The following is a 16,332-nucleotide window of genomic DNA, read 5'->3' on the forward strand; positions in this document are numbered from 1 at the left end:
TGGATATATAGATAGATAGATAGATAGATAGATAGAGACAGAGAGACAGAGAGACAGACAGACAGATAGATAGATAGATAGATAGATAGACAGACAGACAGACAGACAGACAGATAGATAGATAGATAGATAGATAGATAGATAGATAGATAGAGACAGAGAGACAGAGAGACAGACAGACAGATAGATAGATAGATAGATAGATAGATAGAGACAGAGAGACAGAGAGACAGATAGATAGACAGACAGACAGACAGACAGACAGATAAATTGGGGATCATGATGGTGGATTGTGGATTGAGGATGTCGCACCTTGTTAAACCCAGACAGAGGCTGACGTATGAGATACATGAGGATTCACTTTGCAGTGCTTGGATCACCTCTACAATCTCAGTCCAGTGATGATATTATTCTGATGTTATTATAAAACCCACAGAGACTTGAGGGGACTCAAAATCAAATGATCTAACACCAATAATTGGATCATGATATTTGTACTAATATTTATAAAAATAGGTAAACAAGGACAGAGTTTGATTTCAAAATTCGAGGAGGGGTAGAGATTGTTGACGTTTTTAACTTTCATTGTGGTTAGGTCCACCTTCTTCAATCTGAGAAAAGATTGCTGACTTATTTACAGTAAGATAAAAGACAAAGAAATGAAGCCACACAAGGTATATTTGCTCAAACAAGAATTAATATTTTAATGTATTACAGTGACAATTTACACACACCACAATCTTTAAAAAAAAGTTTAAATTAATTATCTAAATCTTAAAGCGTTAACAAAGAAAAAGTAGTAAGTAGTAAAAGTAGTAGTAACTGATACTTTAAACATACTTATAAATTAATAGTCAGTTTAGTCATGGAGTTCGTTGGCTAGACAACATTGAACCGACATGGGCATCCAAAGCGCACTTGATAGTCACGACACCTGCCTCCAGTCTGGTCCCGGTTTCGACAGACAAATCCTTTAGTTGGACTGAGGCTGAAAAAAAGTAATAAAAGGGAATTAATCATTCAGATTGATCTTGCAACTGAAGCAAAAATATAGTTTTTGTGACTTTTCCGGATTATCATTGTTATATATACGTGGCTGAGAGTTGGTTACAATCTATCTTTGATCCAGGGTAAGACGAGTGATAAAACAGAGAAACAACCATGTGCCTTCTTTGAGAAAACAACGTGCAGATTTTAAAATTCAGAATTAACTTAATAGACTTACATAAAGATCGACTGCCCAGTGGAGCTGGCTGGATCTTTTCCGTCACTGGTAACAGCATCTATGTAGAGAGGGTTCTCACAGATTTCTCCTGGATTCTCTTTCCTGAGGTTGTCCAGGAGCTCCCAGTCCCCAATTCCACTCGGCTTGTCCCGATTGAACCAGTTGGTCCAGCATACTGGCAACAAAACAAAGAGACAAAACGGTTGGCTGTTGAGTCAACAGATTTTTGAAAACTGGAAATCAAGGAGCAAAATAATTTACATCAGTATCATAGCTTTTGAAAAATGTTGATTTGACTCTGCTACCTTTATGACTGCAGAATGCATTGGGACACATGAAACGGACCCGGTAATCCTGACACTTCCGTTGTTTCTGGTCAGAGTTTTTACAGATGAATCCCGTGGTTGTGTCAGCTCTGCGGAAAACAAGGGGAGTTCAGTTTTCCTTACATAGTGACACAGCTTTACAATTGGTCATATTTAACTAAAAGGAAACACAATGCCATCTATTAGTTAGTAAACGAATGAAAAATGAAAAAAACAACACAAAAAGCACTTACACAGCAATCACATCCCCTGTTTCAGATACATTGAGTCCAGATGTGGTCTGGACCTCGATCTTCAGTGGATTCTTGCAGATCTTTCCTATGTTTTCACTGTGCAGATCGGAAAGTATCTCCCAGTCTCCTGTTGCAGTGGGGTCATCTCTGTCAAACCAGTCAGTCCAGCAGTCTGGAAAAGTCATTAAGAAAGAGGACACATGCATTCTTAAGTTGAAACAGCTGTTAAATGTGGGCAATCAAGTTATGAGATTGGATAGATGTGCCTGATTTATTGTTAATAATCTTGAAGAAAACTTACAAGTGTTAATAGGATCAGGCTGTTGTTTACATCCTGGTCTTTTGACTCTATGTTTGCATCCTCTTCTTTTGGCTTTTGGGTTGCATCCATGTCTTTTGTTGCTGTTGTCCTTGTTGCCAGGGCTTGGATATTTTCCTGATTTGTTGTCTTTATCTGGTTTGCCTTTGTTGCAGCGGTTTGGTTTTAGTCCGGATTTGTTGTCTTTATCTGGTTTGCCTTTGTTGCAGCGGTTTGGTTTGAGTCCTGGTGTGTTTTCTTTTTCTGGTTTGCCTTTGTTGCAGCGGTTTGGTTTTAGTCCTGGTGTGTTGTCTTGATCTGGTTTGACTTTGTTGCAGGGTTTGGTTTTAGTCCTGATTTGTTGTCTTTTTCTGGTTTGCCTTTGTTGCAGCGGTTTAGTTTTAGTCCTGGTTTGTTGTCATTATCTGGTTTGCCTTTGTTGCAGGGGTTTGGTTTTAGTCCTGGTGTGTTTTCTTTTTCTGGTTTGCCTTTGTTGCAGGGGTTTGGTTTTAGTCCTGGTGTGTTTTTCTTTTCTGGTTTGCCGTTGTTGCAAGGGGTAGTGGTTGATGTCGTTGGAGTAGTGGTTGTTGTAATTGGGGTACTGGTTGTTGTACATGGGGTAGTGGTTGTGGTAGTTGGGTTAGTGGTTGTTGTAGTTGGGGTAGTGGTTGTTTAATTGGGGTACTGGTTGTTGTCGTTGGGGTAGTGGTTGTTATAGTTGGGGTAGTGGTTGTTGTTGTTGGGGTAGTGGTTGTTGGGGTAGTGGTAGTTGTAGTTGGGGTAGTGGTTGTTGTAGTTGGGGTAGTGGTTGTTGGGGTAGAGGATGTTGTAGTTGGGGTAGTGGTTGTTGTTGTTGGGGTAGTGGTAGTTGTAGTTGGGGTAGTGGTTGTTGTAGTTGGGGTAGTGGTTGTTGTCGTTGGGGTAGTGGTTGTTGTAGTTGGGGTAGTGGTTGTTGTACATGGGGTAGTGGTTGTGGTAGATGGGGTAGTGGTTGTTGTAGTTGGGGTAGTGGTTGTTGTAATTGGGGTACTGGTTGTTGTCGTTGGGATAGTGGTTGTTGTAGTTGGGGTAGTGGTTGTTGTTGTTGGGGTAGTGGTTGTTGGGGTAGTGGTTGTTGTAGTTGGGGTAGTGGTTGTTGTAGTTGGGGTAGTGGTTGTTGTAGTTGGGGTAGTGGTTGTTGGGGTAGAGGATGTTGTAGTTGGGGTAGTGGTTGTTGTTGTTGGGGTAGTGGTAGTTGTAGTTGGGGTAGTGGTTGTTGTAGTTGGGGTAGTGGTTGTTGTCGTTGGGGTAGTGGTTGTTGTAGTTGGGGTAGTGGTTGTTGGGGTCGTGGTAGTTGTAGTTGGGGTAGTGGTTGTTGTCGTTGGGGTTGTGGTTGTTGGTGTCGTGGTAGTTGTAGTTGGCGTAGTGGTTGTTGTAGTTGGGGTAGTGGTGGTTGTTGTTGGGGTAGTGGTAGTTGTAGTTGGGTCAGTGGTAGTTGTAGTTGGGGTAGTGGTTGTTGGTGTCGTGGTAGTTGTAGTTGGGGTAGTGGTTGTTGTAGTTGGGGTAGTGGTGGTTGTTGTTGGGGTAGTGGTAGTTGTAGTTGGGTTAGTGGTAGTTGTAGTTGGGGTAGTGGTAGTTGTAGTTGGGGTAGTGGTTGTTGTAGTTGGGGTAGTGGTGGTTGTTGTTGGGGTAATGGTAGTTGTAGTTGGGGTAGTGGTAGTTGTAGTTGGGGTAGTGGTAGTTGTAGTTGGGGTAGTGGTTGTTGTTGTTGGGGTAGTGGTTGTTGTTGTTGGGGTAGTGGTAGTTGTTGTTGGGGTAGTGGTTGTTGTAGTTGGGGTAGTGGTTGTTGTTGTTGGGGTAGTTGTTGTTGTAGTTGGGGTAGTGGTTGTTGTTGTTGGGGTAGTTGTTGTTGTTGTTGGGGTAGTGGTTGTTGTTGTTGGGGTAGTTGTTGTTGTAGTTGGGGTAGTGGTTGTTGTAGTTGGGGTAGTGGTTGTTGTAGTTGGGGTAGTGGTTGTTGTAGTTGGGGTAGTGGTTGTTGTCGTTGGGGTAGTGGTTGTTGTAGTTGGGGTAGTAGTTGTTGTAGTTGGGGTAGTGGTTGTTGTAGTTGGGGTAGTGGTTGTTGTTGTTGGGGTAGTGGTTGTTGTAGTTGGGGTAGTGGTTGTTGTTGTTGGGGTAGTTGTTGTTGTAGTTGGGGTAGTGGTTGTTGTTGTTGGGGTAGTTGTTGTTATTGTTGGGGTAGTGGTTGTTGTTGTTGTAGTGAGAGTGTTACACAAACTAGTCCCACAACAGGCTGGTCCACTGGTAATGGTACCAACATCTTGCATGAAAGGCAGTGTCCCCAGGATGGTAGCAGCTTCACACAGATTTAAAGATGCACAGCCACATGCTGGAGAAGTGCCGGCCCCATTTGTCACTAAAGATGAAACACAATCAAAGGTTTGTTTGTTGAATAATTTCAGAGAGAATTCTTCAGTAAAGATTGACTTAAATTCATGAGGAAATGTATTTCAATGATAGTAGTTGCCATGGTAACAGTCGTGCAGTATTTTAACATCGCACCTTATTACAGTATATATGAAGAAGACTTACCACTGGCTTGAAAGCAGCGATCCTCTGTTCCCTTACATTGTATTGAAAGGCTGCAATCAGAGGTGCTGGGGTTACAAACGTGACACTGTAGACTGTTATCTGCTGGAACCGCAGGGTCTGAAACAGACAAAAAATGATACTGTTTATTAGAGGAAGAGAGAAGATGGAAGTGTTATGGATTAAAAGTAGAACATGTCAGAAGAAGGATGCAGATTAATAAAATAGTCATCTACATCTACTTACAAGGCAGAGTGACGGAGTTGCAGTTGTCTGTGCTGCAGCATGTAACACTTGCAAGTGCACTCGAAAGACCCAAGTTAACTGAAAATGTCTGAGAGCCTGTGGATGGACACAGGGAGGGGGGTGCACAGGCCTTGTAGATTTGCTGTCCAGGAGTCCCAGATGAAAAGGCTGCAAAGTCAAAGTGCAATTTGTTAATGGTGATGGAAAGCACACGTCACTTTGCAGTACATGTATTTCACTGGAAAGTAACTTGTAGAGAAGTTTACCTTGAATGGAAGCTGTGATACACATCGTGCCTGTGGGACATGTAACTGCTGCTGTGGTTGAACAGTTAGCATTTGTGCAAGTTTCACACACAAGTGCTTCAGCTGAGGTTGTTGTAGTTGGGGTAGTGGTTGCTGTAGTTGGGCTAGTGGTAGTTATAGTTGGCATAGTGGTTGTGGTCGTTGGGGTAGTGGTAGTTGTAGTTGTGGTAGTGGTTGTTGTAGTTGGGGTAGTGGTTGTTGTAGTTGGGGTAGTGGTTGTTGGGGTAGAGGATGTTGTAGTTGGGGTAGTGGTTGTGGTTGTTGGGGTAGTTGTGGTTGTTGTTGGGGTAGTGGTTGTTGTAGTTGGGGTAGTGGTAGTTGTAGTTGGGGTAGTGGTAGTTGTGGTGGGGTAGTGGTTGTTGTTGTTGGGGTAGTGGTAGTTGTAGTTGGGGTAGTGGTTGTTGTAGTTGGGGTAGTGGTTGTTGTCGTTGGGGTAGTGGTTGTTGTTGGGGTTGTGGTTGTTGGGGTAGTGGTAGTTGTAGTTGGGGTAGTGGTTGTTGTAGTTGGGGTAGTGGTTGTTGTAGTTGGGGTAGTGGTTGTTGTAGTTGGGGTAGTGGTTGTTGGGGTAGAGGATGTTGTAGTTGGGGTAGTGGTTGTGGTTGTTGGGGTAGTTGTGGTTGTTGTTGGGGTAGTGGTAGTTGTAGTTGGGGTAGTGGTAGTTGTAGTTGGGGTAGTGGTTGTTGTAGTTGGGGTAGTGGTTGTTGTCGTTGGGGTAGTGGTTGTTGTAGTCGGGGTAGTGGTTGTTGGGGTCGTGGTAGTTGTAGTTGGGGTAGTGGTTGTTGGGGTCGTGGTAGTTGTAGTTGGGGTAGTGGTTGTTGTAGTTGGGGTAGTGGTGGTTGTTGTTGGGGTAGTGGTAGTTGTAGTTGGGGTAGTGGTAGTTGTAGTTGGGGTAGTGGTGGTTGTTGTTGGGGTAGTGGTAGTTGTAGTTGGGGTAGTGGTAGTTGTAGTTGGGGTAGTGGTTGTTGGTGTCGTGGTAGTTGTAGTTGGGGTAGTGGTTGTTGTAGTTGGGGTAGTGGTGGTTGTTGTTGGGGTAGTGGTAGTTGTAGTTGGGTTAGTGGTAGTTGTAGTTGGGGTAGTGGTAGTTGTTGTTGGGGTAGTGGTTGTTGTTGTTGGGGTCGTGGTAGTTGTAGTTGGGGTAGTGGTTGTTGTAGTTGGGGTAGTGGTAGTTGTAGTTGGGGTAGTGGTTGTTGTAGTTGGGGTAGTGGTGGTTGTTGTTGGGGTAGTGGTAGTTGTAGTTGGGTTAGTGGTAGTTGTAGTTGGGGTAGTGGTAGTTGTAGTTGGGGTAGTGGTTGTTGTTGTTGGGGTCGTGGTAGTTGTAGTTGGGGTAGTGGTTGTTGTAGTTGGGGTAGTGGTAGTTGTAGTTGGGGTAGTGGTTGTTGTTGTTGGGGTAGTGGTTGTTGTAGTTGGGGTAGTGGTTGTTGTAGTTGGGGTAGTGGTTGTTGTAGTTGGGGAGTGTGGTTGTTGTTGGGGTAGTGGTTGTTGTAGTTGGGGTAGTGGTGGTTGTTGTTGGGGTCGTGGTAGTTGTAGTTGGGGTAGTGGTTGTTGTAGTTGGGGTAGTGGTTGTTGTTGTTGGGGTAGTTGTTGTTGTTGTTGGGGTAGTGGTTTTTGTTGTTGCAGTGAGAGTGTTACACAAACTAGTCCCACAACAGGCTGGTCCACTGGTAATGGTACCAACATCTTGCATGAAAGGCAGTGTCCCCAGGATGGTAGCAGCTTCACACAGATTTAAAGATGCACAGCCACATGCTGGAGAAGTGCCGGCCCCATTTGTCACTAAAGATGAAACACAATCAAAGGTTTGTTTGTTGAATAATTTCAGAGAGAATTCTTCACTTAAAGATTGACTTAAATTCATGAGGAAATGTATTTCAATGATAGTAGTTGCCATGGTAACAGTCGTGCAGTATTTTAACATCGCACCTTATTACAGTATATATGAAGAAGACTTACCACTGGCTTGAAAGCAGCGATCCTCTGTTCCCTTACATTGTATTGAAAGGCTGCAATCAGAGGTGCTGGGGTTACAAACGTGACACTGTAGACTGTTATCTGCTGGAACCGTGAGGTCTGAAACAGACAAAAATGATACTGTTTATTAGAGGAAGAGAGAAGATGGAAGTGTTATGGATTAAAAGTAGAACATGTCAGAAGAAGGATGCAGATTAATAAAATAGTCATCTACATCTACTTACAAGGCAGAGTGACGGAGTTGCAGTTGTCTGTGCTGCAGCATGTAACACTTGCAAGTGCACTCGAAAGACCCAAGTTAACTGAAAATGTCTGAGAGCCTGTGGATGGACACAGGGAGGGGTGCACAGGCCTTGTAGATTTGCTGTCCAGGAGTCCCAGATGAAAAGGCTGCAAAGTCAAAGTGCAATTTGTTAATGGTGATGGAAAGCACACGTCACTTTGCAGTACATGTATTTCACTGGAAAGTAACTTGTAGAGAAGTTTACCTTGAATGGAAGCTGTGATACACATCGTGCCTGTGGGACATGTAACTGCTGCTGTGGTTGAACAGTTAGCATTTGTGCAAGTTTCACACACAAGTGCTTCAGCTGAGGTTGTTGTAGTTGGGGTAGTGGTTGCTGTAGTTGGGCTAGTGGTAGTTATAGTTGGGATAGTGGTTGTAGTCGTTGGGGTAGTGGTTGTTGTTGTTGGTGTTGTGGTTGTTGGGGTAGTGGTAGTTGTAGTTGGGGTAGTGGTTGTTGTAGTTGGGGTAGTGGTTGTTGTAGTTGGGGTAGTGGTTGTGGTTGTTGGGGTAGTTGTGGTTGTTGTTGGGGTAGTGGTGTTGTAGTTGGGGTAGTGGTAGTTGTAGTTGGGGGAGTGGTAGTTGTAGTTGGGGTAGTGGTTTGTTGTTGTTGGGGTAGTGGTGTTGTAGTTGGGGTAGTGGTTGTTGTAGTTGGGTGTAGTGGTTGTTGTCGTTGGGGTAGTGGTTGTTGTAGTTGGGGTAGTGGTTGTTGGGGTCGTGGTAGTTGTAGTTGGGGTAGTGGTTGTTGTCGTTGGGGTTGTGGTTGTTGGTGTAGTGGTAGTTGTAGTTGGGGTAGTGGTTGTTGTAGTTGGGGTAGTGGTGGTTGTTGTTGGGGTAGTGGTAGTTGTAGTTGGGGTAGTGGTAGTTGTAGTTGGGGTAGTGGTAGTTGTAGTTGGGGTAGTGGTTGTTGTAGTTGGGGTAGTGGTGCTTGTTGTTGGGGTAGTGGTAGTTGTAGTTGGGGTAGTGGTAGTTGTAGTTGGTGTAGTGGTTGTTGTTGTTGGGGTAGTGGTTGTTGTTGTTGGGGTTGTGGTAGTTGTAGTTGGGGTAGTGGTTGTTGTAGTTGGGGTAGTGGTAGTTGTAGTTGGGGTAGTGGTTGTTGTAGTTGGGGTAGTGGTTGTTGTAGTTGGGGTAGTGGTTGTTGTTGTTGGGGTAGTGGTTGTTGTAGTTGGGGTAGTGGTTGTTGTTGTTGGGGTAGTTGTTGTTGTTGTTGGGGTAGTGGTTGTTTGTTGTTGTAGTGAGAGTGTTACACAAACTAGTCCACAACAGGCTGATCCACTGGTAATGGTACCAACATCTTGCATGAAGGTAGTGTCCCAGGATGGTAGCAGCTACACAGATTTAAAGATGCACAGCCACATGCTGGAGAAGTGCCCCCATTTGTCACTAAAGATGAAACACAATCAAGGTTTGTTTGTTGAATAATTTCAGAGAGAATTCTTCACTTAAAGATTGACTTAAATTCATGAGAAATGTATTTCAATGATAGTAGTTGCCATGGTAACAGTCTTGCAGTATTTTAACATCGCACCTTATTACAGTATATATGAGAAGACTTACCACTGGCTTGAAAGCGCGATCCTCTGTTCCCTTACATTGTATTGAAAGGCTGCAATCAGAGGTGCTGGGGTTACAAACGTGACACTGTAGACTGTTATCTGCGAACGCAGGGTCTGAAACAGACAAAAATGATACTGTTTATTAGAGGAAGAGAAAATGGAAGTGTTATGGATTAAAAGTAGAACATGTCAGAAGAAGGATGCAGATTAATAAATAGTCATCTACATCTACTTACAAGGCAGAGTGCGGAGTTGCAGTTGTCTGTGCTGCAGCATGTACAAGTGCACTCGAAAGACCCAAGTTAACTGAAAATGTCTGGAGCCTGTGGATGGACAAGGGAGGGGTGCACAGGCCTTGTAGATTTGCTGTCAGGAGTCCCAGATGAAAAGGCTGCAAAGTCAAAGTGCAATTTGTTAATGGTGATGGAAAGCACGTCACTTTGCAGTACATGTATTTCACTGGTAACTTGTAGAAGTTTACTGAATGGAAGCTGTGATACATCGTGCCTGTGGGACATGTAACTGCTGCTGTGGTTGAACAGTTGCATTTGTGCAAGTTTCACACACAAGTGCTTCAGCTGAGGTTGTTGTAGTTGGGGTAGTGGTTGCTGTAGTTGGGCTAGTGGTAGTTATAGTTGGGATAGTGGTTGTGGTCGTTGGGGTAGTGGTGTTGTTGTTGGTGTTGTGGTTGTGGGTAGTGGTAGTTGTAGTTGGGGTAGTGGTTGTTGTAGTTGGGGTAGTGGTTGTTGTGGAGTGGTGGATAGTGGGTAGTGGTTGTGGGTGTGTGGTAGTGGTTTTGTGTAGTGGTTGTTGTAGTTGGGGTAGTGGTTGTTGTAGTTGGGGTAGTGGTTGTTGGGGTAGAGGATGTTGTAGTTGGGGTAGTGGTTGTGGTTGTTGGGGTAGTTGTGGTTGTTGTTGGGGTAGTGGTAGTTGTAGTTGGGGTAGTGGTAGTTGTAGTTGGGCTAGTGGTTGTTGTAGTTGGGGTAGTGGTTGTTGTCGTTGGGGTAGTGGTTGTTGTAGTCGGGGTAGTGGTTGTTGGGGTCGTGGTAGTTGTAGTTGGGGTAGTGGTTGTTGTCGTTGGGGTTGTGGTTGTTGGTGTCGTGGTAGTTGTAGTTGGGGTAGTGGTTGTTGTAGTTGGGGTAGTGGTGGTTGTTGTTGGGGTAGTGGTAGTTGTAGTTGGGGTAGTGGTAGTTGTAGTTGGGGTAGTGGTTGTTGGTGTCGTGGTAGTTGTAGTTGGGGTAGTGGTTGTTGTAGTTGGGGTAGTGGTGGTTGTTGTTGGGGTAGTGGTAGTTGTTGTTGGGTTAGTGGTAGTTGTAGTTGGGGTAGTGGTAGTTGTTGTTGGGGTTGTGGTTGTTGTTGTTGGGGTAGTGGTAGTTGTTGTTGGGGTAGTGGTTGTTGTTGTTGGGGTAGTGGTTGTTGTTGTTGGGGTAGTGGTAGTTGTAGTTGGGGTAGTGGTTGTTGTCGTTGGGGTAGTGGTTGTTGTAGTTGGGGTAGTGGTTGTTGTAGTTGGGGTAGTGGTTGTTGTAGTTGGGGTAGTGGTTGTTGTAGTTGGGGTAGTGGTTGTTGTAGTTGGGGTAGTGGTTGTTGTTGTTGGGGTAGTTGTTGTTATTGTTGGGGTAGTGGTTGTTGTTGTTGTAGTGAGAGTGTTACACAAACTAGTCCCACAACAGGCTGGTCCACTGGTAATGGTACCAACATCTTGCATGAAAGGCAGTGTCCCCAGGATGGTAGCAGCTTCACACAGATTTAAAGATGCACAGCCACATGCTGGAGAAGTGCCGGCCCCATTTGTCACTAAAGATGAAACACAATCAAAGGTTTGTTTGTTGAATAATTTCAGAGAGAATTCTTCACTTAAAGATTGACTTAAATTCATGAGGAAATGTATTTCAATGATAGTAGTTGCCATGGTAACAGTCGTGCAGTATTTTAACATCGCACCTTATTACAGTATATATGAAGAAGACTTACCACTGGCTTGAAAGCAGCGATCCTCTGTTCCCTTACATTGTATTGAAAGGCTGCAATCAGAGGTGCTGGGGTTACAAACGTGACACTGTAGACTGTTATCTGCTGGAACCGCAGGGTCTGAAACAGACAAAAAATGATACTGTTTATTAGAGGAAGAGAGAAGATGGAAGTGTTATGGATTAAAAGTAGAACATGTCAGAAGAAGGATGCAGATTAATAAAATAGTCATCTACATCTACTTACAAGGCAGAGTGACGGAGTTGCAGTTGTCTGTGCTGCAGCATGTAACACTTGCAAGTGCACTCGAAAGACCCAAGTTAACTGAAAATGTCTGAGAGCCTGTGGATGGACACAGGGAGGGGGGTGCACAGGCCTTGTAGATTTGCTGTCCAGGAGTCCCAGATGAAAAGGCTGCAAAGTCAAAGTGCAATTTGTTAATGGTGATGGAAAGCACACGTCACTTTGCAGTACATGTATTTCACTGGAAAGTAACTTGTAGAGAAGTTTACCTTGAATGGAAGCTGTGATACACATCGTGCCTGTGGGACATGTAACTGCTGCTGTGGTTGAACAGTTAGCATTTGTGCAAGTTTCACACACAAGTGCTTCAGCTGAGGTTGTTGTAGTTGGGGTAGTGGTTGCTGTAGTTGGGCTAGTGGTAGTTATAGTTGGCATAGTGGTTGTGGTCGTTGGGGTAGTGGTTGTTGTTGGTGTTGTGGTTGTTGGGGTAGTGGTAGTTGTAGTTGGGGTAGTGGTTGTTGTAGTTGGGGTAGTGGTTGTTGTAGTTGGGGTAGTGGTTGTTGTAGTTGGGGTAGTGGTTGTTGGGGTAGAGGATGTTGTAGTTGGGGTAGTGGTTGTGGTTGTTGGGGTAGTTGTGGTTGTTGTTGGGGTAGTGGTAGTTGTAGTTGGGGTAGTGGTAGTTGTAGTTGGGGTAGTGGTTGTTGTAGTTGGAAAGTGGTTGTTGTCGTTGGGGTAGTGGTTGTTGTAGTCGGGTAGTGGTCGTTGGGGTCGTGGTAGTTGTAGTTGGGGTAGTGGTTGTTGGTCGTGGTAGTTGTAGTTGGGGTAGTGGTTGTTGTCGTGGTAGTTGTAGTTGGGGTAGTGGTTGTTGTAGTTGGGGTAGTGGTGGTTGTTGTTGGGGTAGTGGTAGTTGTAGTTGGGTTAGTGGTAGTTGTAGTTGGGGTAGTGGTTGTTGGTGTTGTGGTAGTTGTAGTTGGGGTAGTGGTTGTTGTAGTTGGGGTAGTGGTGGTTGTTGTTGGGGTAGTGGTAGTTGTAGTTGGGTTAGTGGTAGTTGTAGTTGGGGTGTGGTAGTTGTAGTTGGGGTAGTGGTTGTTGTTTAGGTAGTTGTAGTTGGGGTAGTGGTTGTTGTTGTGGGGTGGTAGTTGTAGTTGGGGTAGTGGTTGTTGTAGTTGGGGTAGTGGTTGTTGTCGTTGGGGTAGTGGTTGTGGGGTTGTGTTGTTGGGGTAGTGGTAGTTGTAGTTGGGGTAGTGGTTGTTGTAGTTGGGGTAGTGGTTGTTGTAGTTGGGGAGTGGTTGTGGTAGATTTGTAGTTGGTAGTGGTTGTTGTGGGTGTTGTGGGTTGTTGGGTAGTGGTAGTTGTAGTTGGGTAGTGGTAGTTGTAGTTGTAGTGGTTGTTGTAGTTGGGGTAGTGGTTGTTGTCGTTGGGGTAGTGGTTGTTGTAGTCGGGGTAGTGGTTGTTGGGTAGTGGTAGTTGTAGTTGGGGTAGTGGTTGTTGTCGTTGGGGTTGTGGTTGTTGGTGTCGTGGTAGTTGTAGTTGGGGTAGTGGTTGTTGTAGTTGGGGTAGTGGTGGTTGTTGTTGGGGTAGTGGTAGTTGTAGTTGGGTTAGTGGTAGTTGTAGTTGGGGTAGTGGTTGTTGGTGTCGTTGTAGTTGTAGTTGGGGTAGTGGTTGTTGTAGTTGGGGTAGTGGTGGTTGTTGTTGGGGTAGTGGTAGTTGTAGTTGGGTTAGTGGTAGTTGTAGTTGGGGTAGTGGTAGTTGTAGTTGGGGTAGTGGTTGTTGTTGTTGGGGTCGTGGTAGTTGTAGTTGGGGTAGTGGTTGTTGTAGTTGGGGTAGTGGTAGTTGTAGTTGGGGTAGTGGTTGTTGTCGTTGGGGTAGTGGTTGTTGTAGTTGGGGTAGTGGTTGTTGTAGTTGGGGTAGTGGTTGTTGTAGTTGGGGTAGTAGTGGTTGTTGTTGGGGTAGTGGTTGTTGTAGTTGGGGTAGTGGTGGTTGTTGTTAGGGTCGTGGTAGTTGTAGTTGGGGTAGTGGTTGTTGTAGTTGGGGTAGTGGTTGTTGTTGTTGGGGTAGTTGTTGTTGTTGTTGGGGTAGTGGTTTTTGTTGTTGTAGTGAGAGTGTTACACAAACTAGTCCCACAACAGGCTGGTCCACTGGTAATGGTACCAACATCTTGCATGAAAGGCAGTGTCCCCAGGATGGTAGCAGCTTCACACAGATTTAAAGATGCACAGCCACATGCTGGAGAAGTGCCGGCCCCATTTGTCACTAAAGATGAAACACAATCAAAGGTTTGTTTGTTGAATAATTTCAGAGAGAATTCTTCACTTAAAGATTGACTTAAATTCATGAGGAAATGTATTTCAATGATAGTAGTTGCCATGGTAACAGTCGTGCAGTATTTTAACATCGCACCTTATTACAGTATATATGAAGAAGACTTACCACTGGCTTGAAAGCAGCGATCCTCTGTTCCCTTACATTGTATTGAAAGGCTGCAATCAGAGGTGCTGGGGTTACAAACGTGACACTGTAGACTGTTATCTGCTGGAACCGCAGGGTCTGAAACAGACAAAAAATGATACTGTTTATTAGAGGAAGAGAGAAGATGGAAGTGTTATGGATTAAAAGTAGAACATGTCAGAAGAAGGATGCAGATTAATAAAATAGTCATCTACATCTACTTACAAGGCAGAGTGACGGAGTTGCAGTTGTCTGTGCTGCAGCATGTAACACTTGCAAGTGCACTCGAAAGACCCAAGTTAACTGAAAATGTCTGAGAGCCTGTGGATGGACACAGGGAGGGGGGTGCACAGGCCTTGTAGATTTGCTGTCCAGGAGTCCCAGATGAAAAGGCTGCAAAGTCAAAGTGCAATTTGTTAATGGTGATGGAAAGCACACGTCACTTTGCAGTACATGTATTTCACTGGAAAGTAACTTGTAGAGAAGTTTACCTTGAATGGAAGCTGTGATACACATCGTGCCTGTGGGACATGTAACTGCTGCTGTGGTTGAACAGTTAGCATTTGTGCAAGTTTCACACACAAGTGCTTCAGCTGAGGTTGCTGTAGTTGGGCTAGTGGTAGTTATAGTTGGCATAGTGGTTGTGGTCGTTGGGGTAGTGGTTGTTGTTGGTGTTGTGGTTGTTGGGGTAGTGGTTGTTGTAGTTGGGGTAGTGGTTGTTGTAGTTGGGGTAGTGGTTGTTGTAGTTGGGGTAGTGGTTGTTGGGGTAGAGGATGTTGTAGTTGGGGTAGTGGTTGTGGTTGTTGGGGTAGTTGTGGTTGTTGTTGGGGTAGTGGTAGTTGTAGTTGGGGTAGTGGTAGTTGTAGTTGGGGTAGTGGTTGTTGTAGTTGGGGTAGTGGTTGTTGTCGTTGGGGTAGTGGTTGTTGTAGTCGGGGTAGTGGTTGTTGGGGTCGTGGTAGTTGTAGTTGGGGTAGTGGTTGTTGTCGTTGGGGTTGTGGTTGTTGGTGTCGTGGTAGTTGTAGTTGGGGTAGTGGTTGTTGTAGTTGGGGTAGTGGTGGTTGTTGTTGGGGTAGTGGTAGTTGTAGTTGGGGTAGTGGTAGTTGTAGTTGGGGTAGTGGTTGTTGGTGTCGTGGTAGTTGTAGTTGGGGTAGTGGTTGTTGTAGTTGGGGTAGTGGTGGTTGTTGTTGGGGTAGTGGTAGTTGTAGTTGGGTTAGTGGTAGTTGTAGTTGGGGTAGTGGTAGTTGTAGTTGGGGTTGTGGTTGTTGTTGGGGTCGTGGTAGTTGTAGTTGGGGTAGTGGTTGTTGTTGTTGGGGTAGTGGTTGTTGTTGTTGGGGTAGTGGTAGTTGTAGTTGGGGTAGTGGTTGTTGTCGTTGGGGTAGTGGTTGTTGTAGTTGGGGTAGTGGTTGTTGTAGTTGGGGTAGTGGTTGTTGTAGTTGGGGTAGTGGTTGTTGTAGTTGGGGTAGTGGTTGTTGTAGTTGGGGTAGTGGTTGTTGGTGTCGTGGTAGTTGTAGTTGGGGTAGTGGTTGTTGTAGTTGGGGAGTGGTGGTTGTTGTTGGGGTAGTGAGTTGTAGTTGGGGTAGTGGTAGTTGTAGTTGGGGTAGTGGTAGTTGTAGTTGGGGTAGTGGTTGTTGTAGTTGGGGTAGTGGTAGTTGTAGTTGGGGTAGTGGTTGTTCGTTGGGGTAGTGGTTTTGTAGTTGGGGTAGTGGTTGTTGTAATTGGGGTAGTGGTTGTTGTAGTTGGGGTAGTAGTGGTTGTTGTTGGGGTAGTGGTTGTTGTAGTTGGGGTAGTGGTGGTTGTTGTTAGGGTCGTGGTAGTTGTAGTTGGGGTAGTGGTTGTTGTAGTTGGGGTAGTGGTTGTTGTTGTTGGGGTAGTTGTTGTTGTTGTTGGGGTAGTGGTTTTTGTTGTTGCAGTGAGAGTGTTACACAAACTAGTCCCACAACAGGCTGGTCCACTGGTAATGGTACCAACATCTTGCATGAAAGGCAGTGTCCCCAGGATGGTAGCAGCTTCACACAGATTTAAAGATGCACAGCCACATGCTGGAGAAGTGCCGGCCCCATTTGTCACTAAAGATGAAACACAATCAAAGGTTTGTTTGTTGAATAATTTCAGAGAGAATTCTTCACTTAAAGATTGACTTAAATTCATGAGGAAATGTATTTCAATGATAGTAGTTGCCATGGTAACAGTCGTGCAGTATTTTAACATCGCACCTTATTACAGTATATATGAAGAAGACTTACCACTGGCTTGAAAGCAGCGATCCTCTGTTCCCTTACATTGTATTGAAAGGCTGCAATCAGAGGTGCTGGGGTTACAAACGTGACACTGTAGACTGTTATCTGCTGGAACCGCAGGGTCTGAAACAGACAAAAAATGATACTGTTTATTAGAGGAAGAGAGAAGATGGAAGTGTTATGGATTAAAAGTAGAACATGTCAGAAGAAGGATGCAGATTAATAAAATAGTCATCTACATCTACTTACAAGGCAGAGTGACGGAGTTGCAGTTGTCTGTGCTGCAGCATGTAACACTTGCAAGTGCATCGAAAGACCCAAGTTAACTGAAAATGTCTGAGAGCCTGTGGATGGACACAGGGAGGGGGGTGCACAGGCCTTGTAGATTTGCTGTCCAGGAGTCCCAGATGAAAAGGCTGCAAAGTCAAAGT

At 44.8% G+C, this 16,332-nt stretch overlaps 4 protein-coding genes, 1 long non-coding RNA gene and 1 pseudogene across 5 annotated transcripts; all 6 read right to left on the minus strand.

Moving 5' to 3' along the window:
- Positions 1-689: 689 nt before the first annotated feature.
- Positions 690-3,719, minus strand: LOC118121251 (mucin-2-like; the record flags this gene model as incomplete). Its single annotated transcript, XM_047342958.1, has 6 exons — positions 690-988; positions 1,226-1,400; positions 1,531-1,640; positions 1,785-1,956; positions 2,086-2,502; positions 3,113-3,719. Coding segments are annotated over 6 exons (1,590 nt in total), but the record flags the coding sequence as incomplete, so codon positions are not given.
- A 528-nt stretch (positions 3,720-4,247) lies between these two features.
- On the minus strand, positions 4,248-5,337 carry LOC124854794 (integumentary mucin C.1-like; the record flags this gene model as incomplete). The annotated part of the gene is made up of 4 exons (XM_047343192.1): positions 5,160-5,337; positions 4,894-5,061; positions 4,651-4,767; positions 4,248-4,474 (listed from the first exon to the last, which is right to left on the minus strand). Coding segments are annotated over exons 1-4 (678 nt in total), but the record flags the coding sequence as incomplete, so codon positions are not given.
- Positions 5,338-6,762: 1,425 nt separating this feature from the next.
- On the minus strand, positions 6,763-8,750 carry LOC124854700 (annotated as a pseudogene).
- A 1,825-nt stretch (positions 8,751-10,575) lies between these two features.
- On the minus strand, positions 10,576-11,679 carry LOC124854800 (integumentary mucin C.1-like; the record flags this gene model as incomplete). Its single annotated transcript, XM_047343205.1, has 4 exons — positions 11,486-11,679; positions 11,220-11,387; positions 10,977-11,093; positions 10,576-10,799 (listed from the first exon to the last, which is right to left on the minus strand). Coding segments are annotated over exons 1-4 (675 nt in total), but the record flags the coding sequence as incomplete, so codon positions are not given.
- A 1,122-nt stretch (positions 11,680-12,801) lies between these two features.
- LOC124854780 (integumentary mucin C.1-like) lies at positions 12,802-14,311 on the minus strand (the record flags this gene model as incomplete). The annotated part of the gene is made up of 4 exons (XM_047343154.1): positions 14,156-14,311; positions 13,890-14,057; positions 13,647-13,763; positions 12,802-13,469 (listed from the first exon to the last, which is right to left on the minus strand). Coding segments are annotated over exons 1-4 (1,098 nt in total), but the record flags the coding sequence as incomplete, so codon positions are not given.
- A 1,210-nt stretch (positions 14,312-15,521) lies between these two features.
- Positions 15,522-16,201, minus strand: LOC118121073. Its single transcript, XR_007034834.1, has 3 exons — positions 16,151-16,201; positions 15,908-16,024; positions 15,522-15,730 (listed from the first exon to the last, which is right to left on the minus strand). It is a non-coding gene; the product is annotated as an uncharacterized LOC118121073 (long non-coding RNA).
- Between the last annotated feature and the right edge of the window lie 131 nt (positions 16,202-16,332).

The sequence above is a fragment of the Hippoglossus stenolepis genome, chromosome 14 (genome assembly GCF_022539355.2).
Source record: "Hippoglossus stenolepis isolate QCI-W04-F060 chromosome 14, HSTE1.2, whole genome shotgun sequence".
NCBI lineage: Eukaryota > Metazoa > Chordata > Actinopteri > Pleuronectiformes > Pleuronectidae > Hippoglossus > Hippoglossus stenolepis.